The 22682-nt window shown below is 43.3% G+C and overlaps 3 protein-coding genes across 4 annotated transcripts; 1 reads left to right on the top strand and 2 right to left on the bottom strand.

Moving 5' to 3' along the window:
- Positions 1–384: 384 nt before the first annotated feature.
- Positions 385–3501, bottom strand: plvapb (plasmalemma vesicle associated protein b). The gene is made up of 5 exons (XM_076277286.1): positions 2873–3501; positions 2578–2674; positions 1688–2319; positions 1364–1434; positions 385–966 (listed from the first exon to the last, which is right to left on the bottom strand). Exons 1-5 carry the CDS (start codon positions 3257–3259, stop codon positions 963–965), a joined length of 1191 nt encoding a protein of 396 aa, XP_076133401.1. The 5' UTR covers positions 3260–3501; the 3' UTR covers positions 385–962.
- Positions 3502–5451: 1950 nt separating this feature from the next.
- On the bottom strand, positions 5452–12354 carry babam1 (BRISC and BRCA1 A complex member 1). Of its 2 annotated transcripts, XM_076278401.1 has the most exons (9): positions 12262–12354; positions 11131–11679; positions 10783–10841; positions 10548–10668; positions 7253–7331; positions 6894–6918; positions 6641–6770; positions 6388–6474; positions 5452–6204 (listed from the first exon to the last, which is right to left on the bottom strand). In XM_076278401.1, exons 2-9 carry the CDS (start codon positions 11581–11583, stop codon positions 6004–6006), a joined length of 1155 nt encoding a protein of 384 aa, XP_076134516.1. In that variant the 5' UTR covers positions 11584–11679; positions 12262–12354; the 3' UTR covers positions 5452–6003. The 2 variants fall into 2 exon arrangements, with proteins under 2 accessions (XP_076134516.1, XP_076134517.1); XM_076278402.1 differs by lacking the exon at positions 6388–6474.
- Positions 12355–12886: 532 nt separating this feature from the next.
- ushbp1 (Usher syndrome 1C binding protein 1) lies at positions 12887–22372 on the top strand. Its single transcript, XM_076278400.1, has 14 exons — positions 12887–13186; positions 14234–14376; positions 14714–14844; positions 15346–15512; positions 15994–16203; positions 16535–16797; positions 17438–17578; positions 18050–18129; positions 18558–18666; positions 19242–19464; positions 19946–20104; positions 20573–20670; positions 21364–21486; positions 21797–22372. Exons 1-14 carry the CDS (start codon positions 13121–13123, stop codon positions 21960–21962), a joined length of 2079 nt encoding a protein of 692 aa, XP_076134515.1. The 5' UTR covers positions 12887–13120; the 3' UTR covers positions 21963–22372.
- Positions 22373–22682: the final 310 nt, after the last annotated feature.

Here is a 22682-nt window from a genome sequence, read left to right as displayed (position 1 = left end):
GTGTGTATGGTAACAAACCAATATTAATATAAATGAATAAGATTGCAACATGTTCACCAGGTACTCTTAAAGTATTACACTCTTATTGATATTAATATTGAATTTATGTATTTTTTCCCTCTTTACGTATTTACATATGTGTTCACATTTAATTGTGTAAATTTGCCCAGCAATGAAAATAATTTGGTTTTATACTTCAGACTTGGTTTTACACTTGTCCATCTTTCAAATGAGGCTTAATCAAGCAACCAGATTTTGGGTACAACCAATTTTACACAAAGCTCTTTGAACACAATTGAGTACAACAAGTCTGCACTGATGAATAAGACCTGTGGATGTCTCTATAGACTTGCCATTAAGTGACAAAAATAATGATTCACAGAATTGATCAAGTTACATTTATTTGAATCAACATAAAAAAAGAGACCATACATATACAATTGCAAATAAAGATGAAAATTATATATAAAACATAACATTGTAAAAATGTATGTACACATTCGATTTGGATTTTATTTCCTATATGAACATAATGTTGTGTTTACCTTGTCTGACACCAAAATCATACTGTACATAGCTTACATAACTAAAGTTCACAGCTGCATTTGCTATTGTTTTATTTTATTTTTTATTTTACAATACATTAATGTCATTGTATCAAATATGACACTCATAAAACCTTTATACATCATTTGATTATTTGCATACTCCAGGCAGCATTTCATTCTAAAACAGCTTGGTCATTATCTGGATTGCAGTGAAAAGCAAATAAATTATTTTACAATTAAGTGCATATGAAAAGCAACAGAAAACAAGTGCACTTCACATGGCAAAGCATTCACCATAAGACCAGTGATTTAAAGGCTTTTATGCCCTTTCTTCCTTTTGAAAGAAATGTTCAAGATGATACTATAAATGCTGCTGTTGTGTCTTGTTGGTACTTCATTCTTCAAGTGTTCATCTTACCTGTCATAATAATAAAAAAAGACATAAATAAAACAGAAAAACAAAGTAGTGTTTATGTTATACTCTCACCTTGTCACCTTGCAATCACGCTCAATCAATTTCTGAAGTTGCATCACATGTCCTGAAGTTACTGATTTAGTCATGCACTTCATTAGCTAATTCTTTCATTCTTGTACCTTACAACCAGAGGTGAAAAAGCCTGGCTCCAGAAGGTAAAGCTCTTCAGCCAGGTAGATCAGATAATTAGAGAGATCATCTGCTTTTCACAGGTAAAACCAATACATGGTAGAACTTTTACTTTCTACTTCCTTCTCTGTTTACAACATATGTTATATAGAATCCAGTTTTACTGGGAGATACAGTGTAATTATCCCATAGTGAGTGAGTGAAGGCTTACCCTGTCTGGACAGGTGACATTCCAGGTGGCATAAAAGGCTTTGGAGCAGGGGGCTTGGGAACACCAGACAGCTGCAAAACAACCAAAAGAATTTCAAACAAAGAAATAACCAGACACACACGTGTGCACACACAAACACACACGCGCGTGCACACACACAAACACACATGTACGCGGATAAAGTTTGTTTTCCTTTCCATTGTTTCCATTTTGACACCATCCACCTCCTGTTTCTTGGCCTCTCTTAACATCCTCCAAGCTTTACAGCTCTACACCCAGACGTCACCAGCCCCCCCCCTCCTCACTCCATTTCACTCCCCTCACCTGGAATTTGCACTGGTCCAGCTTAAGCTTATGCAGTTCAATCTCCACCCTAAGCTGCTCCTTGTCCTTCAGCTGCTCTCGGATGTCCCTGTCGTACTTTTGCGCGGCGTCAACATTCTGCTGGCTGGTCTTCTCCTTAAGGCCAGCCAGTTCGTTCTTGCAGGTCTGGAGTCCGCCGACCAGCCGCTGGTTCTGCACCTCCAACTCACTCCGGACACCCTGCAGCTGGGCCACCTGGTTGCCCACCCGGTCCAGGTAGCTCTGGTACTTGTCCTCCACCTGGCGCGACAGGTTGGTGCAGTTGGTGCGGATATTGTTCAGCTGCTCCTGCTGCTTCTCGCAGGTCAGGTGGAAGGTGAGCGAGTGGGGGAAGACGTTGTTGATTTTGGCCAGGAAGGCGGCCGTCACATCCTGGATGCCCTCCAGGGGCTTGGAGAAGTCCTCCTTGCACGTCTGGGTGTAGCGCTTCAGCCGCTCCTTCAGCTCCTCGTTCTCTCGTCTGGCCTCAATGGCACCTATTTGGTACTGGTCCCGAGCGGTCTTGGCGCTGTCCAAGTCCCTCTGCAGGTCCTCGACTTTCAGTGTGAAATTCTTCTCCACCAGTTCTATCAGGCGGTCATGATGTTTCTCAGCTAAAATACAGGTTCACGGTCAGTGGTAGTTTGAGAAAGTCATTGAGACAAAAGTCATTAACATGTGCCCTCTCGTCCCTCAAAAACTGATTTTGAATAGTTATATTGTAGTCATTGAAATATATGTTTAAATGTTGTTACAACTGTAGTAGTGCACTATTAATTGGAATAATCAGACACAAGGCAGTAAATGCTTAGCACATGCACGAGAAGAGTACACAATGCACACCATATTGTAGAGTGACCTTAAGAACTTACCATCCCTCATAAATGGGTTCCTTACAACTGGTGTTGGACACTGAATTGGAGTAGATCGTGTCATCTCTATTCTCTTTTTGTCTATCACACACCGACCCTGTTATAAAATGACAGCAGCCAAAGACAGTAAATCAGCATAGCAATGGTGATAGCAGAATAACAAACAAACCAGCACATGTTCATCTATAACGCTCTTATACATTGATGCACTGTAGGATGTCAACAGATCTTTATGAGTGTACATCACATCATATTAACAGCAACAAACTGGCAGAATGAAGTACTTGTCACTGACCAGCTTCAGTTTCTCCATCTCTGTGTTGTTCTTGGAGGCCTCCAGGTCAGTCTTCAGCTTGGCCACATCTTTCTCCAGTGCAGCCTTCTCCTTGTTGGTATTGCCCAAAGTTGCCCCCAGGTCGGCTTTGTCCTTCCTCAGCTCCAGGTTTTTCAGGGAGACCCTCTTGAAATTTTCGCTCAGCTCGTCCACGTGCTTCTCCTCGGCTGACTTCTCTGGCTGGCCGTAGACGAGGAAGAGCACCAGGCTGACGATGATGAGCGTCTGGATGAGTGAGGAGAAGAAGAAGACTATCCGCAGGTAGTAGCCACAGCTTTTTCCCTTGGACCTGTGGATGTCCTTGGGCTGCAGGGCAAAGGTGGTGCGAGGGTAGCCGCTGCTGTACATGTTGTGCCCAGCTGTTGCCCTTGAAGAAAACAAACCCTACAAAACTACTGAAAAAACTACAAAAAACTATTTACGCTGTCCAGTTGCAACCAAGTAACAGGTTGACTGTTTGACCAAAGTCCACTTAAAAGCCACAGGGGTAAAATATGTTGCCAGTCTCTCTCACAAACCCCCTGAATGTGACCTACAGTCTGCGGGTAGGTCGAGGCTCGATGTAAACACAGTCTGGTGGAGCGTCCAGAGTGTCGGTGTTTATAAGTGCAGCGGCACGTTTCCTCCTCCAGCGCCTCCTTCCTGACCTGCTGCTGGACAGTGCTCTGGAGGTTATCACAGCTTCACACACCCACAGGGGCGGCGCCCAAAGCCTTACTCCCACTTCTCCTCTTTGTCTGACGGGTCGCATTCCTCTCAAGGCTGTAACCATCAAAATGCCTTAATCACCCAGACACAGGACCCCCAGCATAATGGAGTTTTTATGAAGCAGACATACATTTGAATTGGAATTGTACTCCAATGCACATAGGAAATGATCATGATGATCATCTGGCTGAGTTCAGTGTACCTCCTGCTAAATGACATTACATATTGTACTGTATGGGTTCATTCATTCTCAGCATGTCAACATGTCCTCTGATGATTAAAGGAGGACAATATGTCCAAGGAACAAATGTTATTGTCCTCATAATAGGCAGAACTGTATACTCCCATCACATTCCCATTATTTGATGGGTACTGTCTGTCTCTTAAGATGACAATACACAAGGCAGAAGAATGTTCCTGGGCAGTATTGTGTTGATCAATAGTTCGGCCACAGATTTTTTTTATTATCTGGAGGATAATTAAAATGTGCAGGCAGCTTGTCATCATCATCAAATCAGAACTTTAGGAATTGGTGATTATTTGGCAACATCGAAAGCTCAAAAATGTGCCCCCTATATCACCTTTAGACTGAGCAAGATGGCAAAAAATCTTTAGAATGCAACAAAAATCCCCGATGAGGCAACTCTGATCAAAATACTGCAGTTTCCTGTGCATAGACAGATGTCATTGCTACTGTGAAAAGCACAACAATGGGGACCTGTCAGTCCTCTTGCAAAAGGCAATAACAAATATTCCCTGAAGTCCAGGAGGCGACGGATGTGTTTGATCCTGACGGTGGCGGTTCACGGCGATGACGTCAGGGGCTGACGCTCTTGCTTGGGAGGGCTGTGAAAGGGGAAAAATAACGAAAGACAGGGGTCTTCCTGTAGGGCATTGTCTTGGTGCCAACCTGGGAAGTGTAATTTATGGGACTGTTTAAAAGTCATAAGAGCAAATAAGTGTCAGGACCGATACACTTAAGAACAAAAACAGGAAAATATGTTAGGGTAAGATTAAAACAAGATTTGAAGGTTAAGATTTGAAGGAATTAACTGGGTATTAAGTCTCTGTAAGCAGAGAATGCAAAGTTCAACGCACCTGTGCCTATTTGAAATCCAGTGAATTTGCATTTGTTTTCTCAAACCTCCCAGTCAGGAGGCAAGAGAAGTATCTAGCAGCTGTCTGGTGGCCTTTTACTATAGACAGTAAAAGGTCCTCTCACAGAGACAGGCGTATGTGCAATCAAAGTCGGTCGGTGGTGGTACTCAACCTAAGACTCTAACTGCCCTCTAGTGGCAGCAAATACACATAAACCTGTGCTTACAAATTATTGGTGGACCGTGGGTTTTTGTGGCTTGTTTTTTGTTAAGCAACTCCCCCATTGAAGTACATGAGGCAAGACCAACATAAAAGCCTCAATCTCTATTACGTAATTGAGCGTTGGAACTACCCCTTCTAGAGTATATATACTTATACTTAGAAACACCACATCCAAAACCGACAGTTCCAACTCCATAAAGATTTTGATGGAAAGTAGCCATCAACTCTTTCTAGAAACGCACCCTATGGTCAGTGATGGCTGATTGTCAATAACTAAAATTCTATTTGGAGTATCTGAATATACGGAGGGAATAAGAGGACCATTTGGCAACAGAACTGTCTATAACTGTAAATTAAGTTGGACTTTTATGAGTCTGGGTGAAAAACATTCTTAAACTAAAGTTCTGAAACTTCATGATTTACCGGTAGCCAAAATGTGCCATATCAGACTTTTCAGCACATTACTAACATTGTTATTAGAGAAATACAACTTAAGAGACATAATATGGCATTGTATTTGTCTTTTATTCAATTAGGACAGCTTTACAAATGACATTTATACAATTTTTGTATACACAGTGCCCTTAAAAATCCAGTAAGCACTTTGTGCCAAAGAGCATGATTCCCCTCATTTCCCCCATTCATTCTGTAAGCTATGGGCCTTAAGTACAGTAGTGAAGCGGTCCTTCCCACATCTACATTCATTTTGAACAGTAATAAGCATAATGACAACTATAGTGATGAAAAGTGATTTAAAAACAGCAACATAAAAATATTTGAATAAAATCACCATAGGCAACAAAACTGGTGTCAGGTAGAGGTACAGTACAACAAGAAACAAGAGCAAGGCCTTCTCAGAAAAAAAAGTAAATGTACGCCTTTACCATCCAAGAAAACAAATAACCTTGCAGAAACTGAAAAATTATACAGACATTCTGCAATGTATATCAGACCACACTCCGACGTGATGGAGGTTTTATGGCAAGACGAAGGTAGAAGCGTGGGAAGCTCAGCTGTGTTGCTGTGCGTCGAGGAGGAGGAGGAGGAGGAGGTGAAAGCAGCTGTCAGACGGTTGCCTCCACCTCTGCCGGCTCATCGTCCTCCAGTAGACTGTAGGACGCCTGGCTCTGGGAAGGCCTCTGGAGGGGGTGGGAGAGCAGCTTGGCCATGCAGTTGTGCAGCTCCAGGGCGGGCCCCGACAAGGATACTTCAAAGCTGTAGCACATCCCTTTAGAGTCTAAGTTACAGAAGGACGAGTAAATGTCCTGTGGGGAAATAAGAAGACACGAATCATGATAAAGTTCAATCAGAAAAGGGAAAAGCACTCAAATGGGGTTAGTAATCAGTACGTTTTTTTCCACTAGTATGTCTATTCACTGGTAAAAGAAAGACTGAAAAAGACATTACTCTTTAATTAAAGTGATTAATTAAAATTAGATAAAAATTACCCTCCAACTGCTCTCATCCCCTTGTTCATCAGCACCATTATGCAGATAAACGACATCAAAGAAGAAATAGGGTGACTGCAGCATTTTCTGTAGAAGAAAATGAGAAAGAAGACTACTATTTCGGTGTTTTGATAACATTACCACACATATCTAATACTCAGCTCAATTAAATCCAAACTAACATTTATCAAATTATTTGCTGAGAGCAGACACTTTCTACTATTCCACTGTTATGTTTGAGATCTCCACGTACACTAACGGCATCCGAGGGGTTGAACTGTAGCTGGCCAGCGTGCCGGCTGTAGATCAGGATGGTCCGCACCACAAACGGAGGCGGGATGGTCTGCACATTTTCCATAAGGGGCAGCTCGATCTTCTGTAAGCTGTTAGAAACACCACAGAGACCCATGAGAGTGTGTTAAACTCACAGCCACAAGGGTTTCTGTGAGCCCAATCAACCAAGCCACTCAGTCAACTCAAACAATGGATACATCAAACAGACTTACATTACATTTAGAAGGTCCTCCAGATCTAGTAGATCATGTTAAAGAATAAAAACTTGAAGTTAAAAGGAAGGGAATAATCTCTGCGTCTCTTCATAGTCAAAGGGATTTTTCACCCAAATGGTCACACTTTTAATGATAAATACAAACTAACATGGGGTCATGCGTCATGTATCATGTGTATACGGCAAGTCAGTCTTAAGAGTCCACAAGATATCGGTGAATAAGAGGTCATACAGTAGAATTTGTTTATTTGATGGATTTAAAAAAAAAAAAAAACATCTGAAAAATACAGACTGGATGTGCAAAGCCCTTAGCTATTATTGCATTTCAATGGTAGTGGGAGGGCAGTGGAAGGATACTGAAGGTTTCACACACGTTGGTCTCCAGGTCGTAGAGACAGCTGCAGAGCTCACGGGGGTCGGAGGTGAAGCCTGAGAGCTGGAGGGGAGAGGAAAACACAGACAGCATGAGACAGAGGGATGAGGCATTCACATCATTCATCACTTATAGTTTAATCCCATATGTCTGAAAAAGTACTGAGTGGATAAGTATTAGGTAGGGATCACACTGGCCAGCGGCAAGCGGCAGGTTTCCTATTGTTCACTATGGTTCGGCAGCGTAATGGTGGCAGTACTAGCTTAACGCTAGCGTTGAACAAGCTGACCCAGCAAACACGCGACATTCCCTAAACTTCCCTGAAGTTCACACAAAAATAAACCATTGGAAACGTCCTGTAAAGGTATTGTGTTGTGTAGCCTTCAGAAAACATTTCCGGAACGTCTCCTTACAGCTGTTTTTGTGCAACAGTCAGGGAACCTTTTGGGAACGTTCCCTGATGGTTATATTAAGGATACATTTCTTTATCCTTTAACTGACTTTCCCACAACGTTCTCTAAAGGTATAGTTTTGTGCAACTGTCAGGTAACCTTTTTGGAACGTTCCCTGAAGGATTAATTAAGGTCGAATTTTTGTATAATCAGTGGAGTAGATCTGTCATCGTGTCATTCGGAGCTGATTTTGCCGAACATGCCTGTGTGTGTGTGTGTGTGTGTGTGTGTGTGTGTGTGTGTGTGTGTGTGTGAGTGAGAGAGAGAGAGACGTCATCGGCGTTGCCCTGGCAACAATAAAGTTATGTTAGCTCGACCCAAAGATTCAACCAAAAATAGGCTGGCATTATACTGGAGCTGTGCTGATTTGGAAGCGTCTATCATGTTGAGGTTGCAACACTTCGTAATTCTGCTTAGTTCCCAGCATGCATTGAAAATGGTTGAAAGTGAAAGTACTACGTATAACCCAGTATAAATATCCAGCTGATACTTTGCTTTAATATTTAGCTATCGCTATCGCTGGCATGAGGTAAGCATAAATGGTCACACACAAAGAGCAGGACAAATATTATGACAATTGAACGAATGACAATTAGGGCCCTATCATGACAGTCTAAAGCGCATGGTCACTAGTCAATGTCCAGGATGTCCAGTCCACATTGGGAATGTTTTTAAGTATATTTGTGTTTTTGGGCTTTTATGCCTTTAATGCGACAGGATAGTGGAGAGTGACAGGAAGTGAGTGGGAGAGAGAGGGGTGGGGTGGGATCCGGAAAAGACCACGGGGCGGGAATTGAACACGGGTTGCCGGCGTATGGTGCAGGTGCCCCAGCCAGTTGCGCCACGGCTGGGGCCGGGAGTGTTTCCTTTACGAAACGTCGGGCAGATGGCGGAACAAGGCCTTCCTAGGTTTCATAATCAGTCATGGGTGTGTTTGGGGCTTAACATCATTTAAACCAATGAGAATGACATCTTACATTCCCTTTAAAGCAACACCAAAGAACTTTCCCTCTGTCGCACACATGCTATTTGTTTATCCAGCATTTGCAAATAACGATGTCCACAGACAAGGTAGAATATTTTGCATGACTTATAAAAGTATGATGTATTGCGGCATCAGATGCAAGTCAAATTTGTAGTTTCTTATGTCTCATTCCATCGAACTACAGATCCGCTACCTGATCTGGCAAACTTACATAGTGCGGTTATAGCCGATAGAGGGCCGCGAAGTGAATGCAGAATTGCCGTTCACCCTGTTACGAGTTGATGAACCACTGAAACGATTTTGGAAACATTATTTTAAGGTACAAAAAACTCTTTGGTGTTGCTTTAACAGCGTGAAGCGCAATGTCAAAGAATGCATCGGTATTTTGACAGTGATCGGCACATTTGAAGGAGTCTGCTTGCGAGACCGAATGGAACATTCATTCCACTAAACTATGCTTTACTAAAACCTAGCATAGTACAGCCTTCACACATTTGCACTCGTCTATTATTTGAACTCATTGGCAAAGTGTCAGTCAACGACAAGTTTTTTATGAAAAAAGTTTGCACACTCCTTGGTACTCTTTTTTGAGTTTATTTTCTCATGATTTGGCAGATAACTTTTTTGTTCAGCACCTGGGATGTGCAAGTCTCCTTGTAAGTCAGTCCAACGACAAAACAGTGGCCGAATGTCGAAAACATAGGCCGGAAAAAGCAACACTTATCCTAATATTGTTCAAATGACTGAATAAAACAACGTTTATCCAGCAGAGGAGTTGCTTATCTTGTGACAGTGCGTCTTCAGCTGTGCTCCATATGTGTCTCTCGCCTCTCCCCTAATCACTTTTAACCGCCATTACCAATTTGCAAATGATGGTGATGGTCATTACCAATTTGCATGTCATTGTGAGATGTATTTCGTAATATCTTTATTCTAATTATGTTTCCCATTGTAATCGTGTAATTTGTAATGTTTTGCATGGATGTGCGCTGGTGCGCATTCATGGATAGAAGGATGGTGCATTGTGCACCCGCCCATTTGACTGTTGATGCGCTCTTAAAATAACATACTGTATAAACAACTCGCCTTCTGACCAGGTTTCTATTGGTCAGTGGCGCAATGCGTTTTAGGTTGTGTACGATAGCGATTTTTAGACAATGCGCTACGCCACTCCCTAGATTGTAAATTACCACACCCCTGGGCGCATTATAGACGAGCAAAATAAGAAAATACATTTTGCGCTGGGTGGAAAACGAGTTTTACGAATTATGGAACGTATGCCACTTTGGCGTGTGGAAAACGGCTGCTTTTCAACTGCGAGAATAGGCTACTTTAGTCTGTCATGTTAAACTGGCTTGCCATATGATGAACAAAGGGAGACCGCCCACTCTAGCAGCTCATACTGTATGCCAGTAGTTTAATACAAACAACATTTCGGCCTGTGGCCTTTCTCAAGTAAGACTTGTATTAAACTACTGGCATATGAGCTGCTAGAGTGTGCGGCCTTTGTTCATCATATTACGTATCCCGTGACCAGCACCTCAAAAAAATTCCTATCATCGGTGTGCGTTTGCTTTCCCCTTTCAAAAACTGGCTTGCCATATCAACTCAGCTTCACATCAGTGTTCTGTTCGCCCAACGTTGACATGGTCAGGATTTATTTTCCGATAGGCTCGATGACCGGCGGTTTTTCATGTATAAGTAACATTGCACTTAAAATTTAAAACAGATTTTCCATTTGAGTTAAATAAAGAATTTCTCCAAGAAACAACAGTATGCATAATTGCACAAAACAGCCACGTTTGTATGCAAAAGGAGGGATATAGAAAGTCTTTCACTTACCCATAAGGCATCATCATTGACGACTACCAGAGCGAACTCATGGCGCTTGTCAATTTTGTGTTTTGTTCTAACAAACATCTCAATCATCTTCTGTGAGATATTAAGAGCATTGGTTTTAGACCTGCAGAAGAAAATAATAAATTTGAACATGTTCCTGAGCCTGTAGACAAAGGAAATCATACCTTAATGTGAAATACAGAAGACAAACAAATTCAAGCACTACAAGTAATGTTACCCATTGAAAGACTCAAGCTTCGGCAAAGACATCTCCTCAGAAAGATCCAAGCAGATTATCTATTTCAGAATAAAAAGAGAAAAAATACAAAAAATTACAGTAATCAATCCAAGTTTTCTCATTTATGAAACCCTACCCTAGTTACATACAAAGTTTGCTTTAAAGAGGCACCATTATCATTCTGCAAACTCATCAATAAATTCCTTGTGTGTGAGCCATTTGCCATTGTCTTCGCATACATTTGAATGTAGATTTCCATATTGAGTGATGTAACCAGTGGAAAGGGAAACAAAAACAAAAAATAGGCATAATGTGTCTCCTTGGTAGAAAATGTTAAGGCAAATGTACCACTTTCTCTGGGCAGTTGACCCGTGGTGCCCTCATACTAGTGTCCCCAGAGGTGTTCATCTGTGAGGCAACAAGGGCAGGCTGCGTGGATTTGGGTCTTTCTTTGGCGGCGCCAGGTGTGGGGGCTGCCATGGCGGCAGCGACGGCAGTAGTGGTGTTGGCAGCGGCAGCAGCGGCCGGGCTGGCTGTGGCCATAGTGGGGGTCGCCGTGGTAACGCTAGGCAGGCTGCTGGAGGTGGACGCCTCGCCCTCTCCGTCCACACGGCTGCCAACGGAGGGCTGGCTGGCACTGCCAACGCCACTACCACCCACGGCGCTCACCGCACTGATGGCACTGACGCTGCCATTGCTGCTGCGCCGATCCTCCGCACCCTCTGGGTTGGAGCGTGTGCGTGGCCTCAGCTCCACCACGCGCTCTTCCCCGTCTGCCGGCCCAGGCTCCGGGGTTTCCATGGCACCCACTAGTTGTATGGTGTCTGGAGGCGTGTGACTGCGGATCTGACCAGCAGACTGTCAATACATGCGGAGCATCTACACAGAATAAAATAGCTGGTGGCAGAAAGAGATAAAGAAAGAAAGCAATTAGCTAAAAAAAATGACATAGGGCAGTCACAGGGACATCTCTTGCAGACTTTGGTTAGTGAGATAAAACTGGATGCATTGCAACAGTTAGGCTACTATAGCCTACTAGACAAACTCTACTCTCTTACATGGAAAAGTTCACTGTATAACAGTTGACAACAATATTTTCTGCAATGACGTCATGTTTACTAAACAACGAATGCACCAAAGGCCCGATAAGTTAAAATAAGTTAACGTTAACAGCCCATCAGTGAGTCAACTTAATGGAGCGAGATTAGCCGCTACCAACGTTAATTTACACAGCGCTCTTATTTGCCTTTTGACTCGATGTTCCTAGAAGTCACAGACTTTTGAGCTCTATGTTCATATAGGACCACTTCAATAAACAGACAGCTGATAAACTTGCCACCCACAGCAGGAAAATAATGCCACCAACTGTTAGCTTAGCTAGCTAATAACATTACAAAAAACAGGATGCATTACATTACGCTAGCAATAAACAGCTAAATATTTTACAAAAACAATTAATCAACATGCTGCCAAACTTACATGGATCGGTCGTATTTCGAATATTCACAAAATTAAACCAAGAGAAAAGATGTCTAGGCTATTTCATTCCACTGACTGGATGTGCGGCGCCATATTTTCTGACTACAGGAAATACATTCTTCTGCTACTTGATTTTCGGTGGATGTAACTGTGGGAGAAATGCTGCCACCCAGAGTACAACAAGTGTGCTCACATGCTTTAAACTGCACCATGAATTTGACAGTCAATACTAATCCAAGTCAGCCTGTATTGTTTTTTTGAGATGAGAGTCGCCTATAAAGAAGCCATATAGAAGCCTGAATTGGCCAACACTTAAAAAAATAAAAAATATATAGCCTAAGGAAGCTAAGTAATTTTTCAAAGGGAAAATGTAGGACTTGTTGAGTCTTTATAGTCAAACTAAGAGAAAGTTTCTTTCATTTCCCTTTTACCATAGCCAAGATCAAGCCTTTCGCAGAGTTGTTGTCCTGTTATGGCTTGTGTCTGAATAAAGATAAAGATGTCAGATCTCAAACAAAACAGGAAGAGGGTTGATGGGCAGATAAGGGTCGCCTTAACTGGGTTTTCCATTAGCAAGATGCCAAGTGTGTGTTTGTCACCGAAAGACCAATGGCTGCTATGGGGAAAAGGGAAGCTCTGTCACTGCACACTGTACTCACACATAGAGAGACACAGAGAGAGAGAGAGAGAGGTGGAGACAGAGAGTAACATTCCTGACCAGACAGCACGCTGGCGGTAGGCAGCCCAAGAGCCACAGAGAGAGGTGTAATTACTGAATAAAGAACAAAAGCACAGCCACCAGGCACAGCTGGTTCCAAGCCGGTGCTGTGGTCCAACAGCAGCGCAGAAAAAAAAACTCATGGACGACTTGGAGAGGAGAGAGGAGAAAGACAGTGCACATAGAGACAGCGACACAGCGGCTGGGGTAAGTCCTTTTCTGCCTTCCATAGAGCTTTCAGTTTAGTCTGAGGTGTTTTGCTAAGTCTAAGGCCACAGTGATGTAAACATACAGAAATACATTAGTATGGATATTTGAACAGAATTCACACAAAAGTTGAATTTCTCATTATTTATATTGATATATTTGACATGAATAAAGCGAACTTTGTGTTCTTGTAAACCTTAAAAAAATCTAAATTTTAAAGTGTTCTTTGCTAAATAAAGTATTTTAAATATTTGTTGGTAGGGCATTGAAACACATTATCAAACAAAAATGGGAATTAAGACAATTCAATTCACATCGAAGTGTGATTTTACCATATTATTATCTTTGCCCGTTTGGAATCTGCAAAGTTAATTGCCTACGTCTGTACAGGACTGGAAACCATGCATAGATGTTTTTTTGTTTTTTATTAAATAGACTTTGTTTAAGGTGCTGTTTTGTGTGATTGAGTGAGAGTGTGTGTGTTTGTGTGTGTGTGTGTAAGATAAAGTGTGGTGTGTGTGGGGTGTGTGTGTGTGTTCAGGAAGTGCAGCTGCAGGATGTTTCTGTTTCTCCTTTTCCTCTGCTCAAAACAAAGGCTGATGAAAAAAGACTGGCAAAAACAATACCATCCAGCTCATCAAACATAGTTTCATACAGAGAGATTACCAACATTAGAGATTGAAGCAATATTCACACATAAGGCACAGACTGTGAAAAGCAATGCATTTTATTTGGATATTTTAAGTCATAAATAAAGATGTGAATTCTAGTTATTCAGCCTCATTCTACCTTGGGAATATTAATATTGAACAGAATATTATGGAGACCACAATTCATTTTTGTGTATGGCAAATTGTGACAAATCAAGAATTAAAGTTATTGCCAGCATTTCATAGGAATGATCCATGTTTTGAATGCTGTGGTGGATCCTAAATGGTTAAAATCAAGTAGTGTTAAAACAAATCTCACATGTTTTGTATGTGTACATAAACAGACCCTGAAAAAATGGTATCAGGAACCAATAGCTGTGCTGTACTTTTACCACAGGATCCTGATGCCTCGGGCGGATACGAGAGTGATGTTCCGCTCCCCTCAGTGTCCGAGCTGAGACAGTGTGAGCTGGAAGTGGGGGCATTGCTGAAGATCATCTCAGAGCTCAACGCAAAGATGGGCTCTCTGCAAGCCCCAAGGTACTCGCAGCCAAAATAAAGCTTGGACTGGGTAACTACAATGTATTAAACAACTACGATGTAATAAAAAAAATATATCCACATTTTGGAGAATAGCAATATTCAGTTGTTAACAGATGTGATCATATAATTGAGGCAATACATACGTCCTCTTGCACACATTTGTGCATCCATTTACAATAATATTTTTTTTTATATTTAAGAATAAATGGTATTGTTAAATCTGCTTTCTTGTGTAAGAGTGTGGACAAATAATAAATGTGAGTTAAGAAGAAGTAAAGTAAATCATCACAACAAAATTGAATGTTTTTTTTTTATTTGTTTTATTTTGCTATAGGGATGGGGATGAGTGTACATCAGAGGGCCGAGTCAGCTGCTCCACTCCAGACTTCCCCCCCAGCCCCGGACCACTGCTCCACCCAGAGGATGAGCCTGGCATCAGGACTCCAGCCCCAGTGACCGAGAGAGGTTGGCAAGCACTCACACACATGGCTTTTTCCTATAGCGGGCCAATATTGCGCTCATTACTGTACTCTTATTTGCATTGTGCTGGAGTCTTTTTTTCCTTCTCCACTAACAGGGCTGGGACAACTCAATTTTTCTTCCCTGTAATCTATGAAGTTTTTCTTGGACTTGGACAGCTTGTGTTGCAGCAGGGCCACTAAGCGAAACAGATGCCTGATAGTTTTATGAACTTTCCCGGTTTCAGTTGACTTTGAACCTCTCTAAATCTTTTTAAAGCCTGACCCGAAAGGCTTCTCTTTGGGGAAATCCATTTTCAAAAGCCCTCTCACACAAATCTGGATCTGAGAACAAAGCCTCACTTATGACATTTATAATGACCTATGGGTCCCCATCTAACAATGCCCTGAGGGAGGGGAAAATCAGGGAGAAACAGTACAGTACAGTGGCTAGTGTGTTTCCTCCTCTCTGCATCTATTCTCACATGCTGATTGTTGTCGTCCCCAGGAGACAGCGGGGAAGTCTGGACCAAGCTGCAGGAGGCTCTGTCCACCCTGGAGAGGTCGGCGAACAGGGGGAGGTCCTTGGTGACCGTTCCTCAGCCGCTGCGGGATGAGGAGACGCGAACGCAGCACCTCAGTGCGGCTCAGGAGAGCTGGGTGAAGGTCACCCAGGTAGGTTTTCACCTGCTCACTTTTTTGATTTTGAAAAACAAGTCTTTGACCTTTCTGTATAGCCTGGGCTACAACCCATTATGGAACCTTAAGGCAATGCTTGAGAAAAGATGACATTTAGATCAAACCATTTCCACTTAACTATCTTTAAGGGATTAAACAATGTTAGTCTTCAGTACGAAGCTTATTTCGAATTAGGTTCAATTTCTAATCAGGTGTGTGATTGTGCGATTTGTTGAATCCCGCACTATGATCCCGCACAATGTACTGAAAGGGTTTATCATGGATTATAAAGGTATAAAATATAACAGAATATAACAGCCAATGAACAGGAGGGAACTGGACAACATCAAGAGCATTTCCTTTGGTCTAAAGATTAAAACACATTTGCTTTCAAACACATTTGAAGTCTGAGGAAGAGGCAATGGTAAAATGTATGGAAGTTATTACTGCTCTGCTGACCTGGGCTACCTTCCTGCAGGTGCTGGAGGAGATGGAGCGTGAGCTGGGCTTCTCCTACCGCTCCGCTCTGCCCTCCGAGGAGAGGCAGAGCTACCAGCGCGACGTCCTGGAGCTGCACAGGCACAACAGCAGCCTCCGCTCCGCCCTCCAGAGCAGGCAGCAGGAGCTGGGCCTGTCCGACAGCGCACTCCACGAGATGGAGGACGAGAAGAAAAAACTACAAGAGAAGGTGTGAGGGGGAAAAAAAACGCTAAACACAATGAGAAGTGAAAGTGACACATCACTGTGTGAAAGAAACATTCCCTGAGAAGAAAGTTTGACTGACATCCCAATTAGAAACCATAATAACTTGATCCCAGATATTAGTACATTCTTTTACTTTGATGTATGCTGGGCTTAGTGGTAATGGCAAGTGCCAAAAACCACATGAAAAATCCATGTAACACTTATCTTGGCTTCTTCCTTGAGACCGGCACTTGTGAAACAAGTAGAGTATCTCTCCTCTGTCTCCTGTCGCCCTGTCTGAGATCTTTGTTCATGTGGTTCACTGTCTGTGGCAGCTGCTGGTGCTGAAGCGTCGGTGGCTGGTGGCTGGCAGCCTCTCCCCTCCCCGTAGCCCCTCCAGCTCCTCCAGCGGAGCGGTCAGCCCCTCCTGGGCCTCCCCTCCCTTCCCGGGCTCCCCCCTCCTCCTGCGCAGGCACGTGGCTGCCTTTCCAGCCGTTTCCACAGGGGGCGACGTCTCACCGTCCAGCCCCTGTCCAAGCCCAAGCCCAGTGCTGCCCGGCAGCCCCAGTCTGCAGTCGGAGACAGATCGTCTGCAGAGGTGTGAGAAAAGCTTCCTCTAATCTGTGTTTGTTTCATTAATTTTCAGTCATTTGTATGCCTGTCTGGATCAGCTTGCCCAATGCAGTCTAATGAGCAGGATTATATAATAAGTGCATACTCTGTTTTGTTGGCGCCACAAACAGGCTCAGACAAATGCTTAAAAGTATGCAAGACAAAGCACAAGACTGAGCCCAGGTAGGGTGCCAGTGTGTACTTGCTGTACAAGTCAAGCAGTGGAGAGCAGCTGTGTTTTACCGTCAAGGCTTGACTGGGGGAAAGCAGAGTCTAAGTACTTTGCCTACCCAAGCATATCAAAGAGAACCTTAGCAGAATGAATTATACATGGCAACTGGGAACTGACAATCATTATATTTTTATAGGAACGTTTAAAAAAGGTTGCCTACGTAGTCCTTTTCACATTCATTCATTCAATTACAATTGCTTTTTAAACCTTTTTATTCGTTCCTACCATAACACTACTACACATCTAAATACATTCACATCAAGCCTTACATTTTACATTTACATTGTGCATACTTTACTATATATAGTCTGTACATAAACACCAGTACAAAGGAATTCGTGTTACTTTTGGTAGGAGGTACAGTAGCCACAGCTGTTGTTCATCCCTCCCACAGGTGTCTAGAGAGGCTGAAGGCCCGAAACGAGCGCCTCTCAGCTGCTCTGGAGAGACGGAAAGGAGAGTCGGAGCAAATCAGCATGGCCCTCAGCCGGCACGAGGCCGACAGCACCGCCCTGCAGATGGCCCTCCGATACTGGTACTGGTCCAGTCCCAAACCCTGATCATTCACTCTCCTTCAGCAGTGGATGCGAGTTTAATGTACCTTGCAAGTTAATATACTTAGTTGACATACCAAGTAAATATAATCAAAAATGGAAATAAAGTGCCAAACACATATTTGTGCTGATTGCATGATGCCATTTAATAGTGTCAGCATTAAGTTGATACTTGTGCTGACAGCTTATTGTTTCATTACAGTGCTTCATTGTATGTATTGATGGTACATATTGTCACAACTGTTGATCCATGTAAAACTTGTGATGAATGCTAAGTACATGATATTGAAGTGACACTGCCCTCAACAGAGTGTTGGATCACCCTGAACAGTTGGCACCAAGCTGCTGAATGTTTGTGGATGCATTGCAACAGTACACGGACCTCTGATCCTCTTGGAAAGCGTGTTGTGTGACAGTCCTTAGCATACTGATAATGCCTTTGTGCTTGGCAGCGAGGAGTGCGAGGAGACATACGCTGATCTCCTGGGTCTGTACGAGCGGCGGAGAGGGCAGGGGGCTGCCCAGGCGACAGGTGCGTCAGGCTTGCGCAGTGTTCTCCACTGCGTCAGCGGTGAGACGCTTGTGTGAGACTCTCTTAACACTCGTAAAAATGTTGAACCTTAAACAGGTTGTCACATGTCATATGTGATTAATATGAGCATGCCCTTTTAAAAAAAGTCTGCACTAGTCAAATGAGGCGCTCGTGTCTCGTAAAATACTGTACAATATTTGGAAAAATACCACAGAAGAAAAAAAGAACAAAAATCTGCTCCATTGGTTGGCCGCAAAGAGTGGCCCAAATTTTCCTGCATTTCCTTGAATTTGATGTCTGAAACGAATTTAAAGGTCAATGCAGATTGGTGCCAGATATATTGACATAGGGTGTTGTCACTGTAACATTCAGAAGAAGCATTCATTATCTTCATGTACATTTCAAATGTAGTGTTTTCCTCATTTCAGAGGGCAAAGACAGACAGCTATCCAGCACCCAGACTGAGGCTGAGAAACTGCAGACTGAGACATCAACAGCAGAGGGCGCTACGCAGAGAGGAAAACCCTCACAGACCAGGTGCTTTTTTTCCTTCTTAATGAAATGCTATGCCTCATTTAGTTGAGCAGATTCAAAGGAATTAGATGTCAAACAATGGGCTTAAACAAAGGCCACAGAGTATGTGTTGGTGCAATGATAACACATTCCACTGCTCTTTGTACTATTCACCCTGCACAGACTTATTTTTACTACTTATAATGTTACTGTTACTACACTGCAATGGTACTGTTACTACACTACACATAACTGTACATACTGTACATATCTGTCTATACGGTTCATACTGAATATCCATATTTATTCTGTTTTTCTTATACTATATTATTGTTAATACACTGCATATATACGTATATTATTTCTACTACTCGTATAATGTTACTGCTACTACACTGCACTTATCTGTACGTTATCTGTAAGTCGTTCATACATTGTTCATACTGCATCCGTACACCCATATCTATTCTGCTCTTATAAGGTTACTGCTAATACACTGCAAATATTTATAGTTAATTTATATTACTGTAAACCATACCACCTTCTTAACTGTATACTATTGTGTACATTGCACTATATATCTTTTGACCTCTCTGTAGGTTGGCAGCTGAGGATTTCTCTCAGCAGATGGAGAGTCTGAAGGAGAAGATCGTCGGGCTGAGGCAGGACAGGGCTGCTCTGTGCATCCCAGAGCAAGGGCCTGTGGGCGGGGGGAAGATGAGCCCGGACACTGGAACCCTAGCGGGGCCCAGGGGCCACAACACCACCTCTAGCCCCAGAGGAGAGAAGGCCGCGCTGCTGTACGAGCTGGTCACTGTTAGGGTAGGTGGGTGGTCAGCCCTTTTCTTTTCTCTTGGGGCAGGTGAGAATATAGGAAAGTACACTCACATCAATTGAGATGACAGAGATAGCACATTTCGCAGTTCTCTCATGGCAGTTTGGGTGTGGTGCCTGACGTCTGATGACACATGTCAAAAAAATCTCACAATCCATGGACACATAGTTTGTAAAACATATGGAAAAAATAATACTTATGGTGGAATGATCCTTGACATTTATTCAATGATCATTTGCTCTAATGTATTGTCCTGTACCATTTAGATGGCACTCACTTTAATGACATGATATGTTGGGATCTACTGTTGTGGTAAAAGACTGACAGTGGTTTTACATTTCCAAAAACATACCTGCTGAATCATCATTGTAGAGTTGCATGTTTGCCTTAAAATCTGCTAGTTCATGTCCTGATTGACGCTTCCTGCTCCATCCCCCCTACCCTTGGTCCTCTGTTGGTCCTCCCCAGGAGGAAATGTCCGAGCTGCGTGGGGCCATCCGTCTGACGGAGAAGGAGAAGAGATGTCTGGAGTGGACACTGATGGCCCAGAGGGCCCAAGACGAGGCCGGAGCCCTGCTGCTGGACAGCCTGAAGGAAGAGCTGGAGGAGAGGAGCATGGAGCAGCAGGTGATTATACATTACATTAAAATGTGTGTGTGTGTGTGTGTGTATGTGTGTGTGTGTGTGTGTGTGTGTGTGTGTGTGTGTGTGTGTGTGTGTGTGTGTGTGTGTGTGTGTGTGTGTGTATGTGTGTGTGTGTGTGTGTGTGTGTGTGTGTGTGTGTGTGTGTGTGTGTGTGTGTGTGTGTGTGTGTGTGTGGACAGCCAAATAGACAGAGAGAGACTGAGAGAGACAGACAGATCACAACAGCAAGTGGACAGCCAGATAGACTCACAGTACATGCAGAGAGACAGCAGGTAGGCAGACACGATCACATCAGGTAGACAGACCTGTAGTGTGCTGAGATAACCAGCAGACAGACAGTTCTGTTTCTTAGAAAGAGACAGTGACTCCACAATTAAACATGTCCAAGACAATTTTATACTTTTGTCATTACTGTAGTGTAATTGAAAAACTCTCCTTTTATGATTTCAGAGGGTGTCCAATACCAGGGAGAAATCTAACAGTGGCGGAGGAATCCCTGGCCCCAGGAACCGCACCATTTTCCGTGAGCTGCAGGCTGTCCTACAACGGTGAGAGACCCAAAAATGATAAACTGATGAAGGTCGGTCCTCCTGTGCTGTCCTCTTTTAAATGGCAGCGGACTGTCAGCAAGCCATATGGGGATATTAGCATCCCCAGTCTTATAAAGGACCTGAGTGTGACAAAAAGCCATTGAATAGCTTGATTCTAGTCATTGTAGCCATTTAAGGCTCTGCTTTTCCATACTGTTGCTTAGAAACAGTGTTTGCTTCAAATGCAGTCTCTGGATGTAAACTATGCCTCTATTGTTTCTTCACTTTTCCCCTGGTTTCTGACCTCCCCTCCAGAGACCTACAAGTCATCAGTTTACACTGTGGTGGGGAGGCTGGAGGCGTTCAACAGCTTTGCTCACTCCTGCTGTTTTTCATGTGTCTCTTCTACCCTCTCCCTGACACAAACTCTCCCTGACACAAACACACACAAACACAAACACACACACACACACACACACACACACACACACACACACACAAACACACACACACACACACACACACACACACACACACACACACACACACACACACACATTCATATTTTCACACACACACACACACACACATACACACACACACACACACACACACACACACACACACACACACACACATTTATATTCATACACACACACACACACACACACACACACACATACACACAAACACACACACACACGCATACAGAGAGCAGCTCATGAAGAGGAGGGTGACTGCCCTGCGTGACTCTCTGGATACCAAGCTCTCGGACAGCACAGCACTCAGACGGCAGAGTGACGAGGAGGCGGCCCGCCTCACCGACGCACACAGGTGAGGGAGCTCAGGCGTCACCGCATATCACCTCCACCCAGACAAGGTGCTGGGCTGGGAACTGGTAGTCTCTGTAGGGTAATCAGCTATAAGGTAATCCCTAGCGGGATCTACCAGGCTGGATCTTCAGGCAAAGGCCTGAAGGATGTATTTCATACTTGTGTTTAACTCTGCATCAAATCTGCCAAATGAAGTCCTGACATGATTAGAAAGTAAATCCATGATTGGAGATTTTGCTCTAATCACTAAGATACGGGGCATATTCTGCTGATGTGAATATGCATTTTTTTTGTTTGTTTATTTTTCGCAGTAAGATTTCCAGCATGTACAGGAACGCTCGTCGGAAGCACCGCGAGCAGATCTGGAGGCTGGAGAAGCAAATGGCCGCCCTGTCTGAACGTCACATGACCCAGATCACGCAGCTCCAGGCCACCCTGGAGAACCTGGAGGACAGGAGAGAGGAGACTGTGCTGTGAGAGAGTGAGCCAGACAAGAAAGAAAGAAAGAAAGAAAGAAAGAAAGAAAGAAAGAAAGAAGGAGTTTGGAGAGGTGGCTTCCACTCAACAGATGTTAGATGATAAATGAGCTGTGCATGTCAGTGTAAATACAGCTTTGGATTAAGAGCACCCACTGATTGTTTGTATGAGTTGAAATTAAACAAAGTTTTAATAGACAGGGTCATGTCAAGGCAAGTTCTGTAAGTGCTTTCAAATAAATGCAGTGTGAACTTTCAAAGGGCACCAAATAATGAGGTATCTCTTGTGTGCAGAAACACACCGAAATGTTAATAGTATGTGCCAAAGGTCATGTCTCTCTCTCTCTCCCTCCTTTCCACACACACACACACACACACACACACACACACACACACACACACACACACACACACACACACACACACACACACACACACACAAACACACACACACACACACACATGCAAACTGTGAGAAGGACTTTGCAGTCCACTCTAGTCTGTCAAAACAATTGAAAAACGGAGGGAAGCAGGGGGATGGGCAGAACAAAGGAGGATGAGCTCAGACAGTGCTAGAAAGAGCAGGCGAGCGAGCAAGTGTGGAAGGAGCAGGATGATCCGGAGAGAAAGGGAGACTTTGAGAGAAAAAAAAACAGAGAAGGAGCGATACAGTAATACATACACAAACACTGATTGAAAAGGGAGAAATCAAACCAGACAG

Source organism: Alosa pseudoharengus, unplaced genomic scaffold (genome assembly GCF_046254945.1).
Source record: "Alosa pseudoharengus isolate Yale_2024_CS ecotype anadromous, Long Island Sound unplaced genomic scaffold, YU_APseudo_1.1 YU_APseudo_1.1_scf_11, whole genome shotgun sequence".
NCBI classification, from domain to species: domain Eukaryota; kingdom Metazoa; phylum Chordata; class Actinopteri; order Clupeiformes; family Clupeidae; genus Alosa; species Alosa pseudoharengus.
The sequence above is the reverse complement of the archived record's forward strand: the minus strand, read 5'-3'. Positions and strand labels throughout refer to the sequence as shown.

Excerpts from the sequence above, each read along its gene's own strand:
- plvapb (XM_076277286.1), bottom strand. The coding sequence starts at position 3,259 with ATGTACAGCAGCGGCTACCCTCGCACCACCTTTGCCCTGCAGCCCAAG. Across the intron at positions 2,320-2,577 it reads GAACCCATTTATGAGGGATG|CTGAGAAACATCATGACCGC; the intron begins GTAAGTTCTTAA and ends CCTGTATTTTAG. Across the intron at positions 1,435-1,687 it reads TGGACCAGTGCAAATTCCAG|CTGTCTGGTGTTCCCAAGCC; the intron begins GTGAGGGGAGTG and ends GTTGTTTTGCAG.
- babam1 (XM_076278401.1), bottom strand. The coding sequence starts at position 11,583 with ATGGAAACCCCGGAGCCTGGGCCGGCAGACGGGGAAGAGCGCGTGGTG. Across the intron at positions 7,332-10,547 it reads TCAATGATGATGCCTTATGG|CTCTCAGGCTTCACCTCCGA; the intron begins GTAAGTGAAAGA and ends TCTCCCCTCCAG. Across the intron at positions 6,205-6,387 it reads GGGATGAGAGCAGTTGGAGG|GACATTTACTCGTCCTTCTG; the intron begins GTAATTTTTATC and ends ATTTCCCCACAG.
- ushbp1 (XM_076278400.1), top strand. The coding sequence starts at position 13,121 with ATGGACGACTTGGAGAGGAGAGAGGAGAAAGACAGTGCACATAGAGAC. Across the intron at positions 14,377-14,713 it reads GGCTCTCTGCAAGCCCCAAG|GGATGGGGATGAGTGTACAT; the intron begins GTACTCGCAGCC and ends ATTTTGCTATAG. Across the intron at positions 18,130-18,557 it reads GGGGGCTGCCCAGGCGACAG|AGGGCAAAGACAGACAGCTA; the intron begins GTGCGTCAGGCT and ends TCCTCATTTCAG.